Source organism: Coregonus clupeaformis, chromosome 27 (assembly GCF_020615455.1).
Source record: "Coregonus clupeaformis isolate EN_2021a chromosome 27, ASM2061545v1, whole genome shotgun sequence".
In the NCBI taxonomy this organism is placed as follows: Eukaryota; Metazoa; Chordata; class Actinopteri; order Salmoniformes; family Salmonidae; genus Coregonus; species Coregonus clupeaformis.
In genome coordinates, this window is record NC_059218.1 from 44,151,635 (window position 1) to 44,170,660 (window position 19,026).

At 41.8% G+C, this 19,026-nt stretch overlaps 1 protein-coding gene across 1 annotated transcript in view; it reads right to left on the reverse strand.

Moving 5' to 3' along the window:
• Window positions 1-3,361: 3,361 nt before the first annotated feature.
• Window positions 3,362-19,026, reverse strand: part of LOC121542043 (serine-rich and transmembrane domain-containing protein 1) — a 33,500-nt gene continuing 17,835 nt past the window's right edge. Inside the window, exon 2 of the mRNA XM_041851475.2 lies at window positions 3,362-6,628. Coding sequence (XP_041707409.1) covers window positions 6,240-6,605 — 366 coding nt within the window. The 5' untranslated portion in view covers window positions 6,606-6,628 and the 3' untranslated portion in view covers window positions 3,362-6,239. The remainder of the gene's footprint in view (window positions 6,629-19,026) is intronic.

Below are 19,026 nucleotides of genomic sequence, written 5' to 3' on the forward strand. Positions count from 1 at the left end.
GCCCGTCAGGAAGTCCAGGATCCAGTTGCAGAGGGAAGTGTTCAGACCCAGAGTCCTAAGCTTGGTGATGAGCTTGGAGGGGACAATGGTGTTGAACACTGAGCTGTAGGAAATGAACAGCATTCTCACATAGATATTCCTCTTATCTAGGTGAGTGAGGGCAGTGAGATTGCGTCATCTATGGATCTGTTGGGGTGGTTTGCAAATTGGAGTGGGTCTAGGGTGTCTGGGATGGTGGAGTTAATGTGTGCCATAACCAGCCTCTCAAAGCACTTAATAATTACAGAAGTGAGTGCTACAGGGCGGTAGTCATTGTGGCATGAAGCCTTAGAGTTCTTGGGGACAGGAATGATGGTGGTCATCTTAAAACGTGGGGAATACAGACTGGGACAAGGAGAGGTTGAAAATTACTGTGAATATGCCTGCCAGCTGTTCTGCGCATGCTCTGAGAACGTGCCCTGGAATACCGTCCGGCCCCACGGCCTTGTGGGTGTTGATCTGTTTAAAGATCTTTCTCACGTCGGCCTCGGAGAGCGAGATCACCCAATCTTCTGGTCGGTGATGGACCTCACACCCGGCACGATGTTGTTGTTGTCAAAGCGTGCATAAATTGCATTGAGTTCGTCTGGTAGAGCGTCATCGTTGGGCAGATCACGGTTGGGTCTTCCTTTGTAATCCATAATGGACTGTAGCCCCTGCCACAATATGATTCCATTGTATTCCTATATTGTCCTTTTGCTCGTTTGATGACTCTGCGGAGGTCATAGCTGGACTAAATGTCACTTGGCTTTTCATAGACGGGCATTTAGAGGTTGAAATAGCAGGTGTGGTAGAGAGAGAGAGAGAGTTGAAAACAGCAGAAGACATCACTGCACTCCATGTAGGGCTACCTGATCAATGCCTGAAAGGCTGAGATTGACATGAAGTCTTGCTCCTCAAGCGGGTGCTTTATGCAACGTAACACTCTAGCTTTGAGAGAGAACAAGGATCTTTCAGGTCACATCAACTGGAAGGGCATCGAGAGTGACTTCTCAGACGAAAAGGTCCCAGTCATCTGGACTTGGGTTACAAACGTAACTTGGGTTACCGGCCGTTGTTTACTTTGCGTTGTTGTAGGTATTTGTGTGGATTTTGAGAAAAAAATAAGAACGTAAAATAGCAGTACTCAATGTAATAGTATTAGCAATACTGGATGGATTACATTGATGTTGCACTCTTCACCAGGTCTCAAGTTCTTTGGATTGCTAACTAATTAATGTATTCTCTCAGGAAAGCACGTTCAAGTACTAATATAATTCACAAATTATTTATACCCGTTAATATGTATGTAGTGGAGGAAGAAATACGAAAAGTTTGCATGTACTGATGTCTTGTGTAATAATAAACTGCTCATGCCCAATTTATTGATGCAATAAGGAGTGTTGTTTATTTTATTATCAGTTGTAAAATGAATGTTGTGCAATGCATGTAATTGATATGAGTGAAATGCACTTTTAACTGTTGGCTAAGAGGCAGAAGGACAGTAGTGAGAATGTGTTTAATTGTATATTGCCATGTAGCTTTAATCAACTGCTGGAATAAATAAAAAAGGTGATAGGGGGCAACCTTGTTTAATAGGGCTGTAACGGTACACGTATTCGTGGTTCGCGTCCTCGGTTCAGTCCGCACTGTGAACCTAAAACAATACAAATAAAAACACTAGGCCTACAGGCTATGTCTACGTTGCATTGTATGCCTCTTGAGTAAATCTGAGTTGAAAAAACATTTCATGCTATTCTGTTAAAACAACTAGGGCCTATTCGCACGTTGTAATCAAAATTCTAATACTTAATTGATCAGAGCCTGAAGATAAGGAGGTGCCGTTCCCCTCACAGCGCCGTAGGCAAGCACCATGGTCTTGTAGTAGATGCGAGCCTCAACTGGAAGCCAGTGGAGTGTGCGGAGAGGAGCGGGGTGACATGAGAGAACTTGGGAAGGTTGAACACCAGACGGGCTGCAGCGTTCTGGATAAGTTGTAGGGGTTTAATGGCACAGGCAGGGAGCCCAGCCAACAGCGAGTTGCAGTAATCCAGACGGGAGATGACAAGTGCCTGGATTAGGACCTGTGCCGCTTCCTGTGTAAGGTAGGGTAGTACTCTGCGAATGTTGTAGAGCATGAACCTGCAGGATCGGGTCACCGCTTTGATGTTAGCGGAGAACGACAGGGTGTTGTCCAGGGTCACGCCAAGGTTCTTTGCACTCTGGGAGGAGGACACAATGGAGTTGTCAACCGTGATGGCGAGATCATGGAGCGGGCAGTCCTTCCCCGGGAGGAAGAGCAGCTCCGTCTTGCCGAGGTTCAGCTTGAGGTGGTGATCCGACATCCACACTGATATGTCTGCCAGACATGCAGAGATGCGATTCGCATAGATCAAGGTATAATGTAAGGCCTAATGTTCTCCTGTACCTTTTAGATCAAGGTATAATGTGGAGGTCTAATGTTCCCCTGTACCTTTAGATCAAGGTATTATATAAGGTATAATGTTCCCCTGTACCTTTAGATAAAGGTATAATATAAGGCCTAATGTTCCCCTGTACCTTTAGATCAAGGTATAATATAAGGCCTAATGTTCCCCTGTACCTTTAGATCAAGGTATAATATAAGGTCTAATGTTCCCCTGAACCTTTAGATATAGCCAGTGGACCTTTTAGAACATTTCCATAGACAAGATACTGTATTTTATCACTGTATTATTTTCATATCTGATATCAACTGAATTAGACTATTCACATTAGTAAAGTTTATAAAGCAGCAACTTTCCCTCAATATTGCCACAGCACTGTCCAGAATAAATGGTGGGATGGTGGTGCGATGGTCACACAAAACTGTGTCCAGCTCTAAATAAATTGGGCATTGGTTTCTCCCATTCCCACTTCTGCTATTACAGTCTTTGACCTTTCTGTATGATGTTTTCAAATATTTGATTTTGAGGTGACATTGGACTTTCTCTCATTTGGGACGATATCTCTTCATAAGTATCTTTATTTCTATATGCGTGATCTAATTTCGATTGGACTGTGGCATCCAACGACAGTGCCAGTAGACAGTTGGTTTCTAATGAAGACCATGATCATAATTCTGGAGGAATTGTAGAGGTATCGTTATCCATAATGAATACCTCAACTGGCCGGTGTGATTTTGTTTGAGAGGGCGGGAACACTGTGACGCTGGCAAACTGTATAGGCTTTCGTTGTCAGGATTCGTTTACACTTATAATAATATAATATGCCATTTAGCAGACGTTTTAATCCAAAGCGATTTACAGTCATGTGTGCATACATTTTTACATATGGGTGGTACCGGGGATCGAACCCACTACCCTGGCATTACAAGCACCATGCTCTACCAATTGAGCTACAGAGGACCACTTCAAGGCTATCTTCAACTACCTCCGGAGGTGTTAAGGAAGTTTAATCCCAATCAGAGCACAATCAGATTACAATGTGTTTTTTGATTGTCTACACCTGTCCATAAATGTGGGCACAATCAGAATGTGGACAACATCAGGACAATAGACGCATGTTAGAACCAGGTATAAACTGGGCTAGAGAATAGTTGATATCAGAGAGTTGATGATGAGAGAGTGGCAGACGAATGAGGACATTGATGAGAAGAAATGGGTAAGCTACACAAAGGAGAACATCAAAACATCAAAGACCTTTATAGAGGATGGCTGCCAGAAAAGACAGAGAGAGAGCTGACGTCTTCTTTGACTGATTCAAAACCCAAAGCTGAGCTGAAATGGTGGACTGACCAAAGAAACATCAGGGTCTTTTCAAGTACTCACTACGTGCAAGGTAACACTCTAACTGTCAGAGAGAATAAGAAAGTTTCAGGTCGAATCAACTGGAAGGGCATCGAGAGGAGCTCTCTGAAAGTATGGCCACTAATCCCTGGTAGAGAATACTCTGGCTTTATGGCATAAGGCCCCTGATCCCTGGGAGAGAATACTCTGGCTTTATGGCATAAGGCCCCTGATCCCTGGTAGAGAATACTCTGGCTTTATGGTGTAAGGCCCCTGATCCCTGGTAGAGAATACTCTGGCTTTATGGCATAAGGCCCCTGATCCCTGGTAGAGAATACTCTGGCTTTATGGCATAAGGCCCCTGATCCCTGGTAGAGAATACTCTGGCTTTATGGCATAAGGCCCCTGATCCCTGGGAGAGAATACTCTGGCTTTATGGCATAAGGCCACTAATCCCTGGGAGAGAATACTCTGGCTTTATGGCATAAGGCCCCTGATCCCTGGTAGAGAATACTCTGGCTTTATGGCATAAGGCCACTGATCCCTGGTAGAGAATACTCTGGCTTTATGGCATAAGGCCCCTGATCCCTGGGAGAGAATACTCTGGCTTTATGGCATAAGGCCACTGATCCCTGGGAGAGAATACTCTGGCTTTATGGCATAAGGCCCCTGATCCCTGGGAGAGAATACTCTGGCTTTATGGCATAAGGCCACAGATCCCTGGTAGAGAATACTCTGGCTTTATGGTGTAAGGCCACAGATCCTTGGGAGAGAATACTCTGGCTTTATGGCATAAGGCCCCTGATCCCTGGTAGAGAATACTCTGGCTTTATGGCATAAGGCCACAGATCCCTGGTAGAGAATACTCTGGCTTTATGGCATAAGGCCCCTGATCCCTGGGAGAGAATACTCTGGCTTTATGGCATAAGGCCCCTGATCCCTGGGAGAGAATACTCTGGCTTTATGGCATAAGGCCCCTGATCCCTGGGAGAGAATACTCTGGCTTTATGGCATAATGCCCCTGATCCCTGGGAGAGAATACTCTGGCTTTATGGCATAAGGCCACTGATCCCTGGTAGAGAATACTCTGGCTTTATGGCATAAGGCCCCTGATCCCTGGGAGAGAATACTCTGGCTTTATGGCATAAGGCCCCTGATCCCTGGGAGAGAATACTCTGGCTTTTGGCCTTTTTTACCTTTATTTCTGTTCTTATATTATGTTATTTTCCTTGTGTGGAACTTTGTCTGTAACAATGTCAGGAAATGAGACCAACAAGTTGTGGGGTCATACCTTCAAACAAAGAGTGATATGTACAGTATTACAAATGTTAATATTTTTTACTGTTGAACCTTCTCGATATCCAACCCATCACAATTCAATACTTTTAAAATAATCAAATATGAGTATGTACTTCACAGTTAAACCAGGTTAGTACAGGTTGCCCTGGAAACAGTAGAGAGATTTTGTTATTACAGAAAGAACTATGCTTTACAGTTAAACCAGGTTAGTACAGGTTGCCCTGGAAACAGTAGAGATATTTTGTTATTACAGAAAGAACTATATTTCACAGTTAAACCAGGTTAGTACAGGTTGCCCTGGAAACATAAGAGATATTTTGATATTACAGAAATAACTTTACTTCGCACTAAAACCAGGTTAGTACAGGTTGCCTTGGAAACAGTAAAGATTTTTGATATTACAGAAAGAAAACAGCAGTGGGGTCAAATCTGAAATGGCACCCTATTCCCTATAGAGAACACTACTGTTGGCCAGGACCAATTATATAGGGGGTATGGTGCCATTTTGTACATAGCCAGAGAAAGATTAACTTTGAATGAATGCAATCCTGGATTAGTTATGTTATCTGCGATAAACATATCAGTCACATATTGTTAATCCATGTGGAATTAGCAACAGAAGAGGTTGTTTCCTATTTCAAATAAAAAGAGAACGACTGACATCAATCAGATTGATATCGACCCTAGATAAGATTAGACCCCGGCCAGCTTGCCTGAGGACTTCTAAGATTCCAAAGTTTTATTCCATGGAGGCGAGGATCGAAACAGACCAGGGGTGTTTAATTAGCGAACACCGTAGCGAAACGTTTTGCAACAGAAAACGGGTCCCTCCCCCGTTTCTGCCCTTGCTTCCATTTGGGTCCTAGTAAATACACCCCCAGGTTAAAAAACAGAGTTCTCTCTCCCTCTTCCTGGTTCTGTTCTTCTCACAGTGAACTACGTTTCCCATGAGCCAAAAGGAGAGGTCACAGAGGGTTCAGAGTTCAGTTGAAAGCCTTAACACATCAGAGTAAAGTCCCATATGGTCCAACAGAAAAGCTTGTCTCATGTGGTACTCCGTGTTTCTTTGTCCTTTTACAGGAGTGTGTGTGTGTGTGTGTGTGTGTGTTTCATCTGTATCTGTGTATCCGTGTGTGTGTGTGTGTGTGTTGTCTCTCAGATGGACAGTGAGGACACGGTGGATCTCTGTGAAGATATACTACAGATCTCCATGTTGGTGAATGAGCTGCCCCCCTCACTGCTGCAGTCAGGTACAGAGGAGGAGGATGTAATGATGTTCTTCAGCCTGTGGAGGGCGATGATGATCATCGTCAGCAGGAACACCAGCAGGCTCAGGAAGATCCACACGTACACGTAAACATTCTCCTGTCTCCCCGGCGACGAGCCTGACAACGACGACCCTGTCCCTGCCGCTGCGGCTGCAGTGGAAACGGAGGTGGGGGAGAACCTCAGGAAGGTTCCGTTGTCAGGGGAGATTCCGGTTATGTTGAGCTCCTCCAATGGGAAGTCCATCCCGGACATCCTGACGATCGGAATGGACTGATCTGAGAGGAGAAAACAGTTAATTTTTATTTTTATTATTATTATTATTTATTTTTTTAGGGGGTAGATCAGCTTTAATATTGCAGATAGATTGTAACTTCCATCAATGTAATTTTCTGCATCACTTCCAATCTCCCATATGTTATTTTTTTCTCACAAATTTTTATATATATATATATATATATATATATATATATATATATATATGTACACATATACATACATACACATACATATACACATACATTTAAATACATATACAGTGAGGGAAAAAAGTATTTGATCCCCTGCTGATTTTGTACGTTTGCCCACTGACAAAGAAATGATCAGTCTATAATTTTAATGGTAGGTTTATTTGAACAGTGAGAGACAGAATAACAACAACAAAATCCAGAAAAACGCATGTCAAAAATGTTATAAATTGTTTTGCATTTTAATGAGAGAAATAAGTATTTGACCCCCTCTCAATCAGAAAGATTTCTGGCTCCCAGGTGTCTGATGGTGATGGTGCATCGCAGTGCTAACTGTGCCACTAGAGATCCTGGTTCGAATCCAGGCTCTGTCGCAGCCGGCCGCGACCGGGAGACTCGTGGGCGGCGCACAATTGGCCCAGCGTCGTCCAGGGTAGGGGAGGGAATGGCCAGCAGGGATGTAGCTCAGTTGATAGAGCATGGCGTTTACAACGGCAGGGGTGTGGGTTCGTTTCCCACGGGGGGCCAGTAAAAAAAAAAAGATATATATATATGTATTCACTAACTGTAAGTCGCTCTGGATAAGAGCGTCTGCTAAATGACTAAAATTTAAATGTAAAATGTGTCTTTTATACAGGTAACGAGCTGAGATTAGGAGCACACTTTTAAAGGGAGTGCTCCTAATCTCATTTTGTTACCTGTATAAAAGACACCTGTCCACAGAAGCAATCAATCAATCAGATTCCAAACTCTACACCATGGCCAAGACCAAAGAGCTCTCCAAGGATGTCAGGGACAAGATTGTAGACCTACACAAGGCTGGAACGGGCTACAAGACCATCGCCAAGCAGCTTGGTAAGAAGGTGACAACAGTTGGTGCGATTATTCGCAAATGGAGGAAACACAAAATAACTGTCAATCTCCCTCGGCCTGGGGCTCCATGCAAGATCTCACCTCGTGGAGTTGCAATGATCATGAGAACGATGAGGAATCAGCCCATAAACTACATGGGAGGATCTTGTCAATGATCTCAAGGCAGCTGGGACCATAGTCACCAAGAAAACAATTGGTAACACACTACGCCGTGAAGGACTGAAATCCTGCAGCGCCCGCAAGGTCCCCCTGCTCAAGAAAGCACATATACAGTGGGGGAAAAAAGTATTTAGTCAGCCACCAATTGTGCAAGTTCTCCCACTTAAAAAGATGAGAGAAGCCTGTAATTTTCATCATATGTACACGTCAACTATGACAGACAAATTGAGATTTTTTTTCCAGAAAATCACATTGTAGGATTTTTTATGAATTTATTTGCAAATTATGGTGGAAAATAATTATTTGGTCACCTACAAACAAGCAAGATTTCTGGCTCTCACAGACCTGTAACTTCTTCTTTAAGAGGCTCCTCTGTCCTCCACTCGTTACCTGTATTAATGGCACCTATTTGAACTTGTTATCAGTATAAAAGACACCTGTCCACAACCTCAAACAGTCACACTCCAAACTCCACTATGGCCAAGACCAAAGAGCTGTCAAAGGACACCAGAAACAAAATTGTAGACCTGCACCAGGCTGGGAAGACTGAATCTGCAATAGGTAAGCAGCTTGGTTTTAAGAAATCAACTGTGGGAGCAATTATTAGGAAATGGAAGACATACAAGACCACTGATAATCTCCCCTCGATCTGGGGCTCCACACAAGATCTCACCCCGTGGGGTCAAAATGATCACAAGAACGGTGAGCAAAAATCCCAGAACCACACAGGGGGACCTAGTGAATGACCTGCAGAGAGCTGGGACCAAAGTAACAAAGCCTACCATCAGTAACACACTACGCCGCCAGGGACTCAAATCCTGCAGTGCCAGACGTGTCCCCCTGCTTAAGCCAGTACATGTCCAGGCCCGTCTGAAGTTTGCTAGAGTGCATTTGGATGATCCAGAAGAGGATTGGGAGAATGTCATATGGTCAGATGAAACCAAAATATAACTTTTTGGTAAAAACTCAACTCGTCGTGTTTGGAGGACAAAGAATGTTGAGTTGCATCCAAATAACTCCATACCTACTGTGAAGCATGGGGGTGGAAACATCATGCTTTGGGGCTGTCTTTCTGCAAAGGGACCAGGACAACTGATCCGTGTAAAGGAAAGAATTAATGGGGCCATGTATCGTGAGATTTTGAGTGAAAACCTCCTTCCATCAGCAAGGCCATTTAAGATGAAACGTGGCTGGGTCTTTCAGCATGACAATGATCCCAAACACACCGCCCGGGCAACGAAGGAGTGGCTTCGTAAGAAGCATTTCAAGGTCCTGGAGTGGCCTAGCCAGTCTCCAGATCTCAACCCCATAGAAAATCTTTGGAGGGAGTTGAAAGTCCGTGTTGCCCAGCGACAGCCCCAAAACATCATTGCTCTAGAGGAGATCTGCATGGAGGAATGGGCCAAAATACCAGCAACAGTGTGTGAAAACCTTGTGAAGACTTACAGAAAACGTTTGACCTGTGTCATTGCCAACAAAGGGTATATAACAAAGTATTGAGAAACTTTTGTTATTGACCAAATACTTATTTTCCACCATAATTTGCAAATAAATTCATTAAAAATCCTACAATGTGATTTTCTGGATTTTTTTCTTCTCATTTTGTCTGTCATAGTTGACGTGTACCTATGATGTAAATTACAGGCCTCTCTCATCTTTTTAAGTGGGAGAACTTGCACAATTGGTGGCTGACTAAATACTTTTTTTCCCCACTGTACATGCCCGTCTGAAGTTTGCCAATGAACATCTGAATGATTCAGAGGAGAACTGGGTGAAAGTGTTGTGGTCAGATGAGACCAAAATGGAGCTCTTTGGCATCAACTCAACTCGCCGTGTTTGGAGGAGGAGGAATGCTGCCTAGAACACCATCCCCACCGTCAAACATGGAGGTGGAAACATTATGCTTTGGGGGTGTTTTTTTGTTAAGGGGACAGGACAACTTCACCGCATCAAAGGGACGATGGACGGGGCCATGTACCGTCAAATCTTGGGTGAGAACCTCCTTCCCTCAGCCAGGGCATTGAAAATGGGTTGTGGATGGGTATTCCAGCATGACAATGACCCAAAACACACGGCCAAGGCAACAAAGGAGTGGCACAAGAAGAAGCACATTAAGGTCCTGGAGTGGCCTAGCCAGTCTCCAGACCTTAATCCCATAGAAAATCTGTGGAGGGAGCTGAAGGTTCAAGTTGCCAAACATCAGCCTCGAAACCTTAATGACTTGGAGAAGATCTGCAAAGAGGAGTGGGACAAAATCCCTCCTGAGATGTGTGCAAACCTGGTGGCCAACTACAAGAAACGTCTGACCTCTGTGATTGCCAACAAGGGTTTTACCACCAAGTACTAAGTCATGTTTTGCAGAGGGGTCAAATACTTCTTTCCCTCATTAAAATGCAAATCAATTTATAACATTTTTAACATGAGTTTTTCTGGATTGTTTTGTTGTTATTCTGTCTCTCACTGTTCAAATAAACCTACCATTAAAATTATAGACTGATCATGTCTTTGTCAGTGGGCAAACGTACAAAATCAGCAGGGGATCAAATACTTTTTTCCCTCACTGTACATATCCTTTAAAAACATATATTTCCCTTTATTACTTTCCAACCCCACCACCCCTTCCCTAATTGGAGTAAACTAGTGAACAACAATGCTTAGGCCTCTACTCCCAGCTTATGCATACTATATACATTTTATGGACACAGTCAATTTGACAATAATTCTATTTTGTTTGTTTTTACTCCTGAACTTCCTCTACCCTCAACCTCTCCGATCATTTTCATAATGTCCATCCAGTTTGCTTCTATATGTCATATCAAAGCTTTCACATAAGCTCTCAACCTATAACCTATATACTTATTATGGACACAGTATGCTTTACATTAGTTATCTTGTTGTTATTAGGTGTTGTTAGTTGTTATTAGTCCCATCCTTCAGCTCCATTCAACACCTCCCATCTATCTCTTAACACCATCCATATTGGATTTCTATTTGCCATATATTTTTCAACTGTACTGTGATGTTTTACAGAAGTTCTGAACCCTTCGAGTCTCATTGTTTCTACAGACTGTAAATTGAAAATATTTTTTTTTGCTAAACGTATTATTATATTAATGATCGATTGACTATGACTTTTCAGATCCCCCAGTATTGCTATCTGCAGGGTTAGCTCCAGGTAAATATTACAATCCTTTAGCCATTCCTGGACCTGTGTCCAAAAACAAGCTATAAATGGACAGTACCAAAACAAATGATCTAATGATTCTGTCTCTTCGCAGCAAAATCTGAAGAGCTGGGAAGATTGTATCCCCCATACAAATAACATTCTATTGGTAGCAATAATTTTGTATAATAATTTAAATAGAAAAATTCTAAGTTTTGAATCCGGCGTCGTTTTGCGAATCAGCTCATAAACACTATGCCATGGAATCGGTATGTCAAAAATCTCTTCGCAACTATCTATATGGGACGGCTGTCAATCCTTTGGTCTTTAAATTAAACTGGTATACTTTTTTATTTATCACAATTTTCTTTAACCAATTATGTTCTTTAATGCAGGGCCGACAGACAAGTTCCTTACTTTTTCCCCCTTCCACTTTCCTCTTCCATTTTTGCGGTAATGCTGCAATTATTTGGTTGTAATTTTGGGTAGAGCAGACATTTCCATATGTTTTTGTTAGCTGCATGTGCGACATAACTCCACCAGTCCTACCTTTGATATAATTTACGAAGATTATACCTTTTTTAAACATTTTTTCTTAGAAATAATAGTTTTTTTTATCAATTAGTATATTTGAGTTTAACCACAATATTTGTTGCATTATTTGTTCTGTCGTTTCTGGAGGATTAAATTGAAATTGCCACCAACTTTCTATGGGTTGTTTTAGAAATAGTGATATCTGGGAGATGATTTCCCTTTCAAATAACTGAAAGTGAGAGGTTGTAATCTGAATAAAGGGAAAAAGGCCATTCTTGAACATTGGGTGAGACAATCTTACTAATTTGCTAGAGAACCAGTTCGGATTTAAGTATAACTTCTGTATAACTGAAGCTTTTAGTGATAGGTCTAATGCTTTAATATTTCATAATTTCTGTCCTCCGAATTCATATTCATTATATAAATTGGCCCGTTTAATTTTGTATGGCTTGCCATTCCAAATAAAATGCAATATTTTTTTTCACATATAGTTTAAAAAACTGTTCGCTAGGCGTAGGCAAGACCATAAGCAAATAGGTAAACTGGGATAATAATAAAAAGTTAATCAGGGTGATTTTTCCACTATTTACCTTTCCATGGTAGCAAGATCTTATCTATTTTTGCTAACATTCTATTAAAATGTATTGGAGTGAGATCATTTATTTCATTTGGGATATGTATTCAGAGTATACAGTGGGGAGAACAAGTATTTGATACACTGCCGATTTTGCAGGTTTTCCTACTTACAAAGCATGTAGAGGTCTGTAATTTTTATCATAGTTACACTTCAACTGTGCGAGACGGAATCTAAAACAAAAATCCAGAAAATCACACTGAATGATTTTTAAGTAATTAATTTGCATTTTATTGCATGACATAGGTATTTGATACATCAGAAAAGCAGAACTTAATATTTGGTACAGAAACCTTTGTTTGCAATTACAGAGATCATACGTTTCCTGTAGGTCTTGACCAGGTTTGCACACACTGCAGCAGGGATTTTGGCCCACTCCCCCATACAGACCTTCTCCAGATCCTTCAGGTTTCGGGGCTGTCGCTTGGCAAAACGGACTTTCAGCTCCCATCCAAAGATTTTCTATTGGGTTCAGGTCTGGAGACAGGCTAGGCCACTCCAGGACCTTGAGATGCTTCTTATGGAGCCACTCCTTAGTTGCCCTGGCTGTGTGTTTTGGGTCGTTGTCATGCTGGAAGACCCAACCACGACCCATCTTCAATGCTCTTACTGAGGGAAGGAGGTTGTTGGCCAAGATCTCGCGATCCATGGCCCCATCCATCCTCCCCTCAACACGGTGCAGTCGTCCTGTCCCCTTTGCAGAAAAGCATCCCCAAAGAATGATGTTTCCACCTCCATACTTCACGGTTGGGATGGTGTTCTTGGGGTTGTACTCATCCTTCTTCTTCCTCCAAACACGGCGAGTGGAGTTTAGACCAAAAAGCTCTATTTTTGTCTCATCAGACCACATGACCTTCTCCTATTCCTCCTCTTGATCATCCAGATGGTCATTGGCAAACTTCAGACGGGCCTGGACATGCACTCGCTTGAGCAGGGGGACCTTGCGTGCTCTGCAGGATTTTAATCCATGACGGCGTAGTGTGTTACTAATTGTTTTCTTTGAGACTGTGGTCCCAGCTCTCTTCAGATCATTGACCAGGTCCTGCCGTGTAGTTCTGGGCTGATCCCTCACCTTCCTCATGATCATTGATACCCCACGAGGTGAGATCTTGCATGGAGCCTAAAACCGAGGGTGATTGACCGTCATCTTGAACTTCTTCAATTTTCTAATAATTGCGCCAACAGTTGTTGCCTTCTCACCAAGCTGCTTGCCTATTGTCCTGTAGCCCATCCCAGCCTTGTGCAGGTCTACAATTTTATCCCTGATGTCCTTACACAGCTCTCTGGTCTTGGCCATTGTGGAGAGGTTGGAGTCTGTTTGATTGAGTGTGTCTTTTATACAGGTAACGAGTTCAAACAGGTGCAGTTAATACAGGTCATGAGTGGAGAACAGGACTGCTTCTTAAAGAAAAACTAACAGGTCTGTGAGAGCCGGAATTCTTACTGGTTGGTAGGTGATCAAATACTTATGTCATGCAATAAAATGCAAATTCATTACTTGAAAATCATACAATGTGATTTTCTGGATTTTTGTTTTAGATTCCGTCTCTCACAGTTGAAGTGTACCTATGATAAAAATTACAGACCTCTACATGCTTTGTAAGTAGGAAAACCTGCAAAATCGGCAGTGTATCAAATACTTGTTCTCCCCACTGTATCATTTAAATTTACATCATTTCGCAGACGCTCTTATCCAGAGCAACTTACAAATTGGTGCATTCAACTTATGATAGCCAGTGGGACAAGCACTTGTTTTTTTATGGGGTGGTGGAGGAATAGAGGAATATCCACATCACCATCACACCATTTTATTGGTCAACTACATGGTAATGTAAAAATTGTATTTTTTAGTGATCCAATGAGTAATATAGTACATTTATCATAATTTGGTTGTAATCCAGAGAGGTTAGAAAATGTATCTAGATCCTCTATGAGGCTGTGGAGGGATTCTAGTGTGGAGGGACACCTTTGTTTTTAAGCCCTGGATTTCTAATCCCTTGATATTATTATTTGATCTGATTTTAATAGCTAACATTTCGATGAACATAATAAATAGATATGCCGATAGTGGACAACCTTGTTTCACTCCTCTTAACAGTTTAAAACTTTCGGAGAAAAAGCCATTATTTACTATTTTACACCTAGGGTTACTATACATGATTTTAACCAATTTTTAAAGAGATTCTCCAAAATTGAAATGCTCCAGGCATATATATATATATAAACCCCATTCGTACTTTATCAAATACCTTTTCAAAGTCTGCTAGGAGAAGTAAGTTGTTACTAAGCCATATAGTGAATTCAAAGCCTAGTAACCAATGACATAAACTCATCAATTAAGTTAAATTAAGATAACATTAGGTGTGGATCCCAGATACAAGGCAGGACTCACTTGAAACAGAGATGTCAAAACCTCAATGTGACTTTCCCGGTTAAATAAAGGATCAACAAATAAATACACAATTTGTGTACAGATAATAGGATCGTTATAAAATGTGGATGTGGTTACTGAGATGGTAAACACTTCTCCAGGCATTGTGAGGCAAAATGTGCATATCTGGAGCACACCTAAAACGACAGGTACAGTATTTGACAGTGTAGTGGCCAAGATGCCCTCCCAGTGTTGTCCAGCAGAGGGGACATTAGTCTTTATAATGAACTAGAAAATGGCATTTCTTAAAAGAAAATGTGTGTGCTGCGTCAGTTGACCAAAAGTTTTTATATGGACATTGAAGAGGTTTAGAGGTTTAAATTGTTAGAGGGTAGTGTTGATAAATTGAGGCTAGTGCAGTAATAGAACTAGGCTAGTGTAGTAATAGAACTAGACTAGTGTAGTAATAGATCTAGGCTAGTGTAGTAATAGAACTAGGCTAGTGTAGTAATAGATCTAGGCTAGTGTAGTAATAGAACTAGGCTAGTGTAGTAATAGAACTAGACTAGTGTAGTAATAGAACTAGACTAGTGTAGTAATAGAACTCGGCTAGTGTAGTAATAGAACTAGGCTAGTGTAGTAATAGAATTAGTGTAGTAATAGAACTAGGCTAGTGTAGTAATAGAACTAGTGTAGTAATAGAACTAGGCTAGTGTAGTAATATAACTAGTGTAGTAATATAACTAGACTAGTGTAGTAATATAACTAGTGTAGTAATATAACTAGTATAGTAATATAACTAGTGTAGTAATAGAACTAGGCTAGTGTAGTAATAGAACTAGTGTAGTAATAGAACTAGGCTAGTGTAGTAATAGAACTAGTGTAGTAATATAACTAGACTAGTGTAGTAATATAACTAGGCTAGTGTAGTAAAATAACTAGTGTAGTAATATAACTAGGCTAGTGTAGTAATAGAACTAGTGTAGTAATAGAACTAGTGTAGTAATATAACTAGACTAGTGTAGTAATATAACTAGGCTAGTGTAGTAAAATAACTAGTGTAGTAATATATCTAGGCTAGTGTAGTAATAGAACTAGGCTAGTGTAGTAATAGAACTAGGATAGTGTAGTAATAGAACTAGGATAGTGTAGTAATAGAACTAGGCTAGTGTAGTAATATAACTAGTGTAGTAATATAACTAGTGTAGTAATATAACTAGTGTAGTAATATATCTAGGCTAGTGTAGTAATATAACTAGTGTAGTAATATAACTAGTGTAGTAATATAACTAGTGTAGTAATATAACTAGTGTAGTAATATATCTAGGCTAGTGTAGTAATAGAACTAGGCTAGTGTAGTAATAGAACTAGTGTAGTAATAGAACAAGGCTAGTGTAGTAATAGAACTAGTGTAGTAATAGAACTAGGCTAGTGTAGTAATAGAACTAGTGTAGTAACATAACTAGGCTAGTGTAGTAATATAACTAGACTAGTGTAGTAATAGAACTAGTGTAGTAATATAACTAGTGTAGTAATAGAACTAGTGTAGTAACATAACTAGGCTAGTGTAGTAATAGAACTAGGCTAGTGTAGTAACATAACTAGGCTAGTGTAGTAATAGAACTAGTGTAGTAACATAACTAGGCTAGTGTAGTAATATAACTAGACTAGTGTAGTAATAGAACTAGTGTAGTAATATAACTAGTGTAGTAATAGAACTAGTGTAGTAATAGAACTAGGCTAGTGTAGTAATAGAACTAGTGTAGTAACATAACTAGGCTAGTGTAGTAATATATCTAGGCTAGTGTAGTAATAGAACTAGGCTAGTGTAGTAATAGAACTAGGCTAGTGTAGTAATAGAACTAGGCTAGTGTAGTAATAGAACTAGGCTAGTGTAGTAATAGAACTAGGCTAGTGTAGTAATAGAACTAGGCTAGTGTAGTAACATAACTAGGCTAGTGTAGTAATAGAACTAGGCTAGTGTAGTAATAGAACTAGGCTAGTGTAGTAATAGAACTAGGCTAGTGTAGTAATAGAACTAGGCTAGTGTAGTAATAGAACTAGTGTAGTAACATAACTAGGCTAGTGTAGTAATAGAACTAGGCTAGTGTAGTAATAGAACTAGTGTAGTAATAGAACTAGGCTAGTGTAGTAATAGAACTAGTGTAGTAATAGAACTAGTGTAGTAATAGAACTAGGCTAGTGTAGTAATATAACTAGACTAGTGTAGTAATAGAACTAGGCTAGTGTAGTAACATAACTAGGCTAGTGTTGTAATAGAACTAGGTTAGTGTAGTAATAGAACTAGGATAGTGCAGTAATATAAATAGTACTCTTTAGTAATGGGTTTCTACATAACCGGGCATTGGCTTTCTCACTGTAACACTACATGTGTACTGGGTACTAGTACTGGGTTTCTACATAATGGGGCCAGACTGAAAGCCAGATTTAGTTTTTCCATAATAGGGTTGCAAAATTCCAGTAACTTCTGGTAAAATTCAATTTTTTTCTGAAATCCCGGTTGGAAGATTCCCGGATTCCATCCTGATTTCAGGAATCTTCCAACTGGAACTTCTGGAAAAACAGGGAATTTTAATTGAAGTTGCCTGAATATTGCAACCCTAATCCCAAATTAAAGAACCCTGTTTGTGAGACGAAGTAAAGCTAGAAGTTTCGAGGCAGAGAATCGAGGGCAGTTTTCTCTCTGAGCTGAGAGGAATGGAGAGAAGGATAGGGAGAACAGGTGGCAGACTTCAAAAGAAGAGTGAATTTAACATGGACAGGATGGAGGAGCGCGGGCAGCTCACCTCTCACTCTTTCAATCGCCTTGCCTCTATCCGCATTGCCTCGCTGCAGCTGCCTATTGCTATTCCTGCAGTGTGTCTGTTTGTCTCTGTTGTTCTCACTCTCTCTCTCTCTCTCTCTCTCTCTCTCTCTCTCTCTCTCTCTCTCTCTCTCTCTCTCTCTCTCTCTCTCTCTCTCTGTCTCTCTCTCTCTGTCTGTCTCTCTCTTCTCTCTCTCTCTCTCTCTCTCTCTCTCTCTCTCTCTCTCTCTCTCTCTCTCTCTCTCTCTCTCTCTCTCTCTGTGATCTCCCACTCTGTCTAGAATGGCTTGCTATAATTGGGTAGGCGTTAAGGGTTAGTAGTACACATTGTGTGGGGACGGGAGAGTGTTTTCATCATCTTTTATTGAAATGTTGTGGCTTTTCAAGTTCAATAAAATAGTCTCTCTCCATCCCCCTCTCTCTGTCTCCATCTCTCTTTCTCCATCACGCTCTCTCTGCCTCCATCCCTCTATTTCTGTCTCATCCCTCTCTCTCTGTCCCCATCCCTCTCTCTCTGCCTCCATCCCTCTATTTCTGTCTCCATCCCTCTCTCTCTGTCTCCATACCTCTCTCTCTCTGTCTCCATCCCTCTCTCTCTATCTCCATCCCTCTCTCTCTGTCTCCATCCCTCTATTTCTGTCTCCATCCCTCTCTCTCTGTCTCCATACCTCTCTCTCTCTGTCTCCATCCCTCTCTCTCTATCTCCATCCCTCTCTCTCTGTCTCCATCCCTCTCTCTCGGTCTCCATCCCTCTCTCTCTGTCCCCATCCCTCTCTCTCTGTCTCCATCCCTCTCTCTCTGTCTCCATCCCTCTCTCTCTGTCCCCATCCCTCTCTCTCTGTCCCCATCCCTCTCTCTCTGTCTCCATCCCTCTCTCTCTGTCTCCATCCCTCTCTCTCTGTCCCCATCCCTCTCTCTCTGTCTCCATCCCTCTCCCTCTGTCTCCATCCCTCTCGCTCTGTCTCATCCCTCTCTCTCTGTCTCCATCCCTCTATTTCTGTCTCCATCCCTCTCTCTCTGTCTCCATACCTCTCTCTCTGTCTCCATACCTCTCTCTCTGTCTCCATCCCTCTCTCTCTATCTCCATCCCTCTCGCTCTGTCTCATCCCTCTCTCTCTGTCCCCATCCCTCTCTCTATGTCTCCATCCCTCTCTCTCTGTCCCCATCCCTCTCTCTCGGTCTCCATCCCTCTCTCTCTGTCTCATCCCTCTCTCTCTGTCCCCATCCCTCTCTCTCGGTCTCCATCCCTCTGTCTCTGTCTCATCCCTCTCTCTCTGTCCCCATCCCTCTCTCTATGTCTCCATCCCTCTCTCTCTGTCCCCATCCCTCTCTCTCGGTCTCCATCCCTCTCTCTCTGTCTCATCCCTCTCTCTCTGTCTCCATCCCTCTCTCTCTGTCCCCATCCCTCTCTCTCTGTCTCCATCCCTCTCTCTCTGTCTCCATCCCTCTCTCTCTGTCCCCATCCCTCTGTCTCCATACCTCTCTCTCTGTCTCCATCCCTTTCACTGTCTCATCCCTCTCTCTCTGTCTCCATTCCTCTCTCATTGTCTCTCTCCATCTCTCATTGTGAGAAGTGAAATGAGCTCTGTTCCTACTAGCCCTAGGCTTGATCTTCTCTACTGAGAGATGATATGTAGGAGACATATATTCC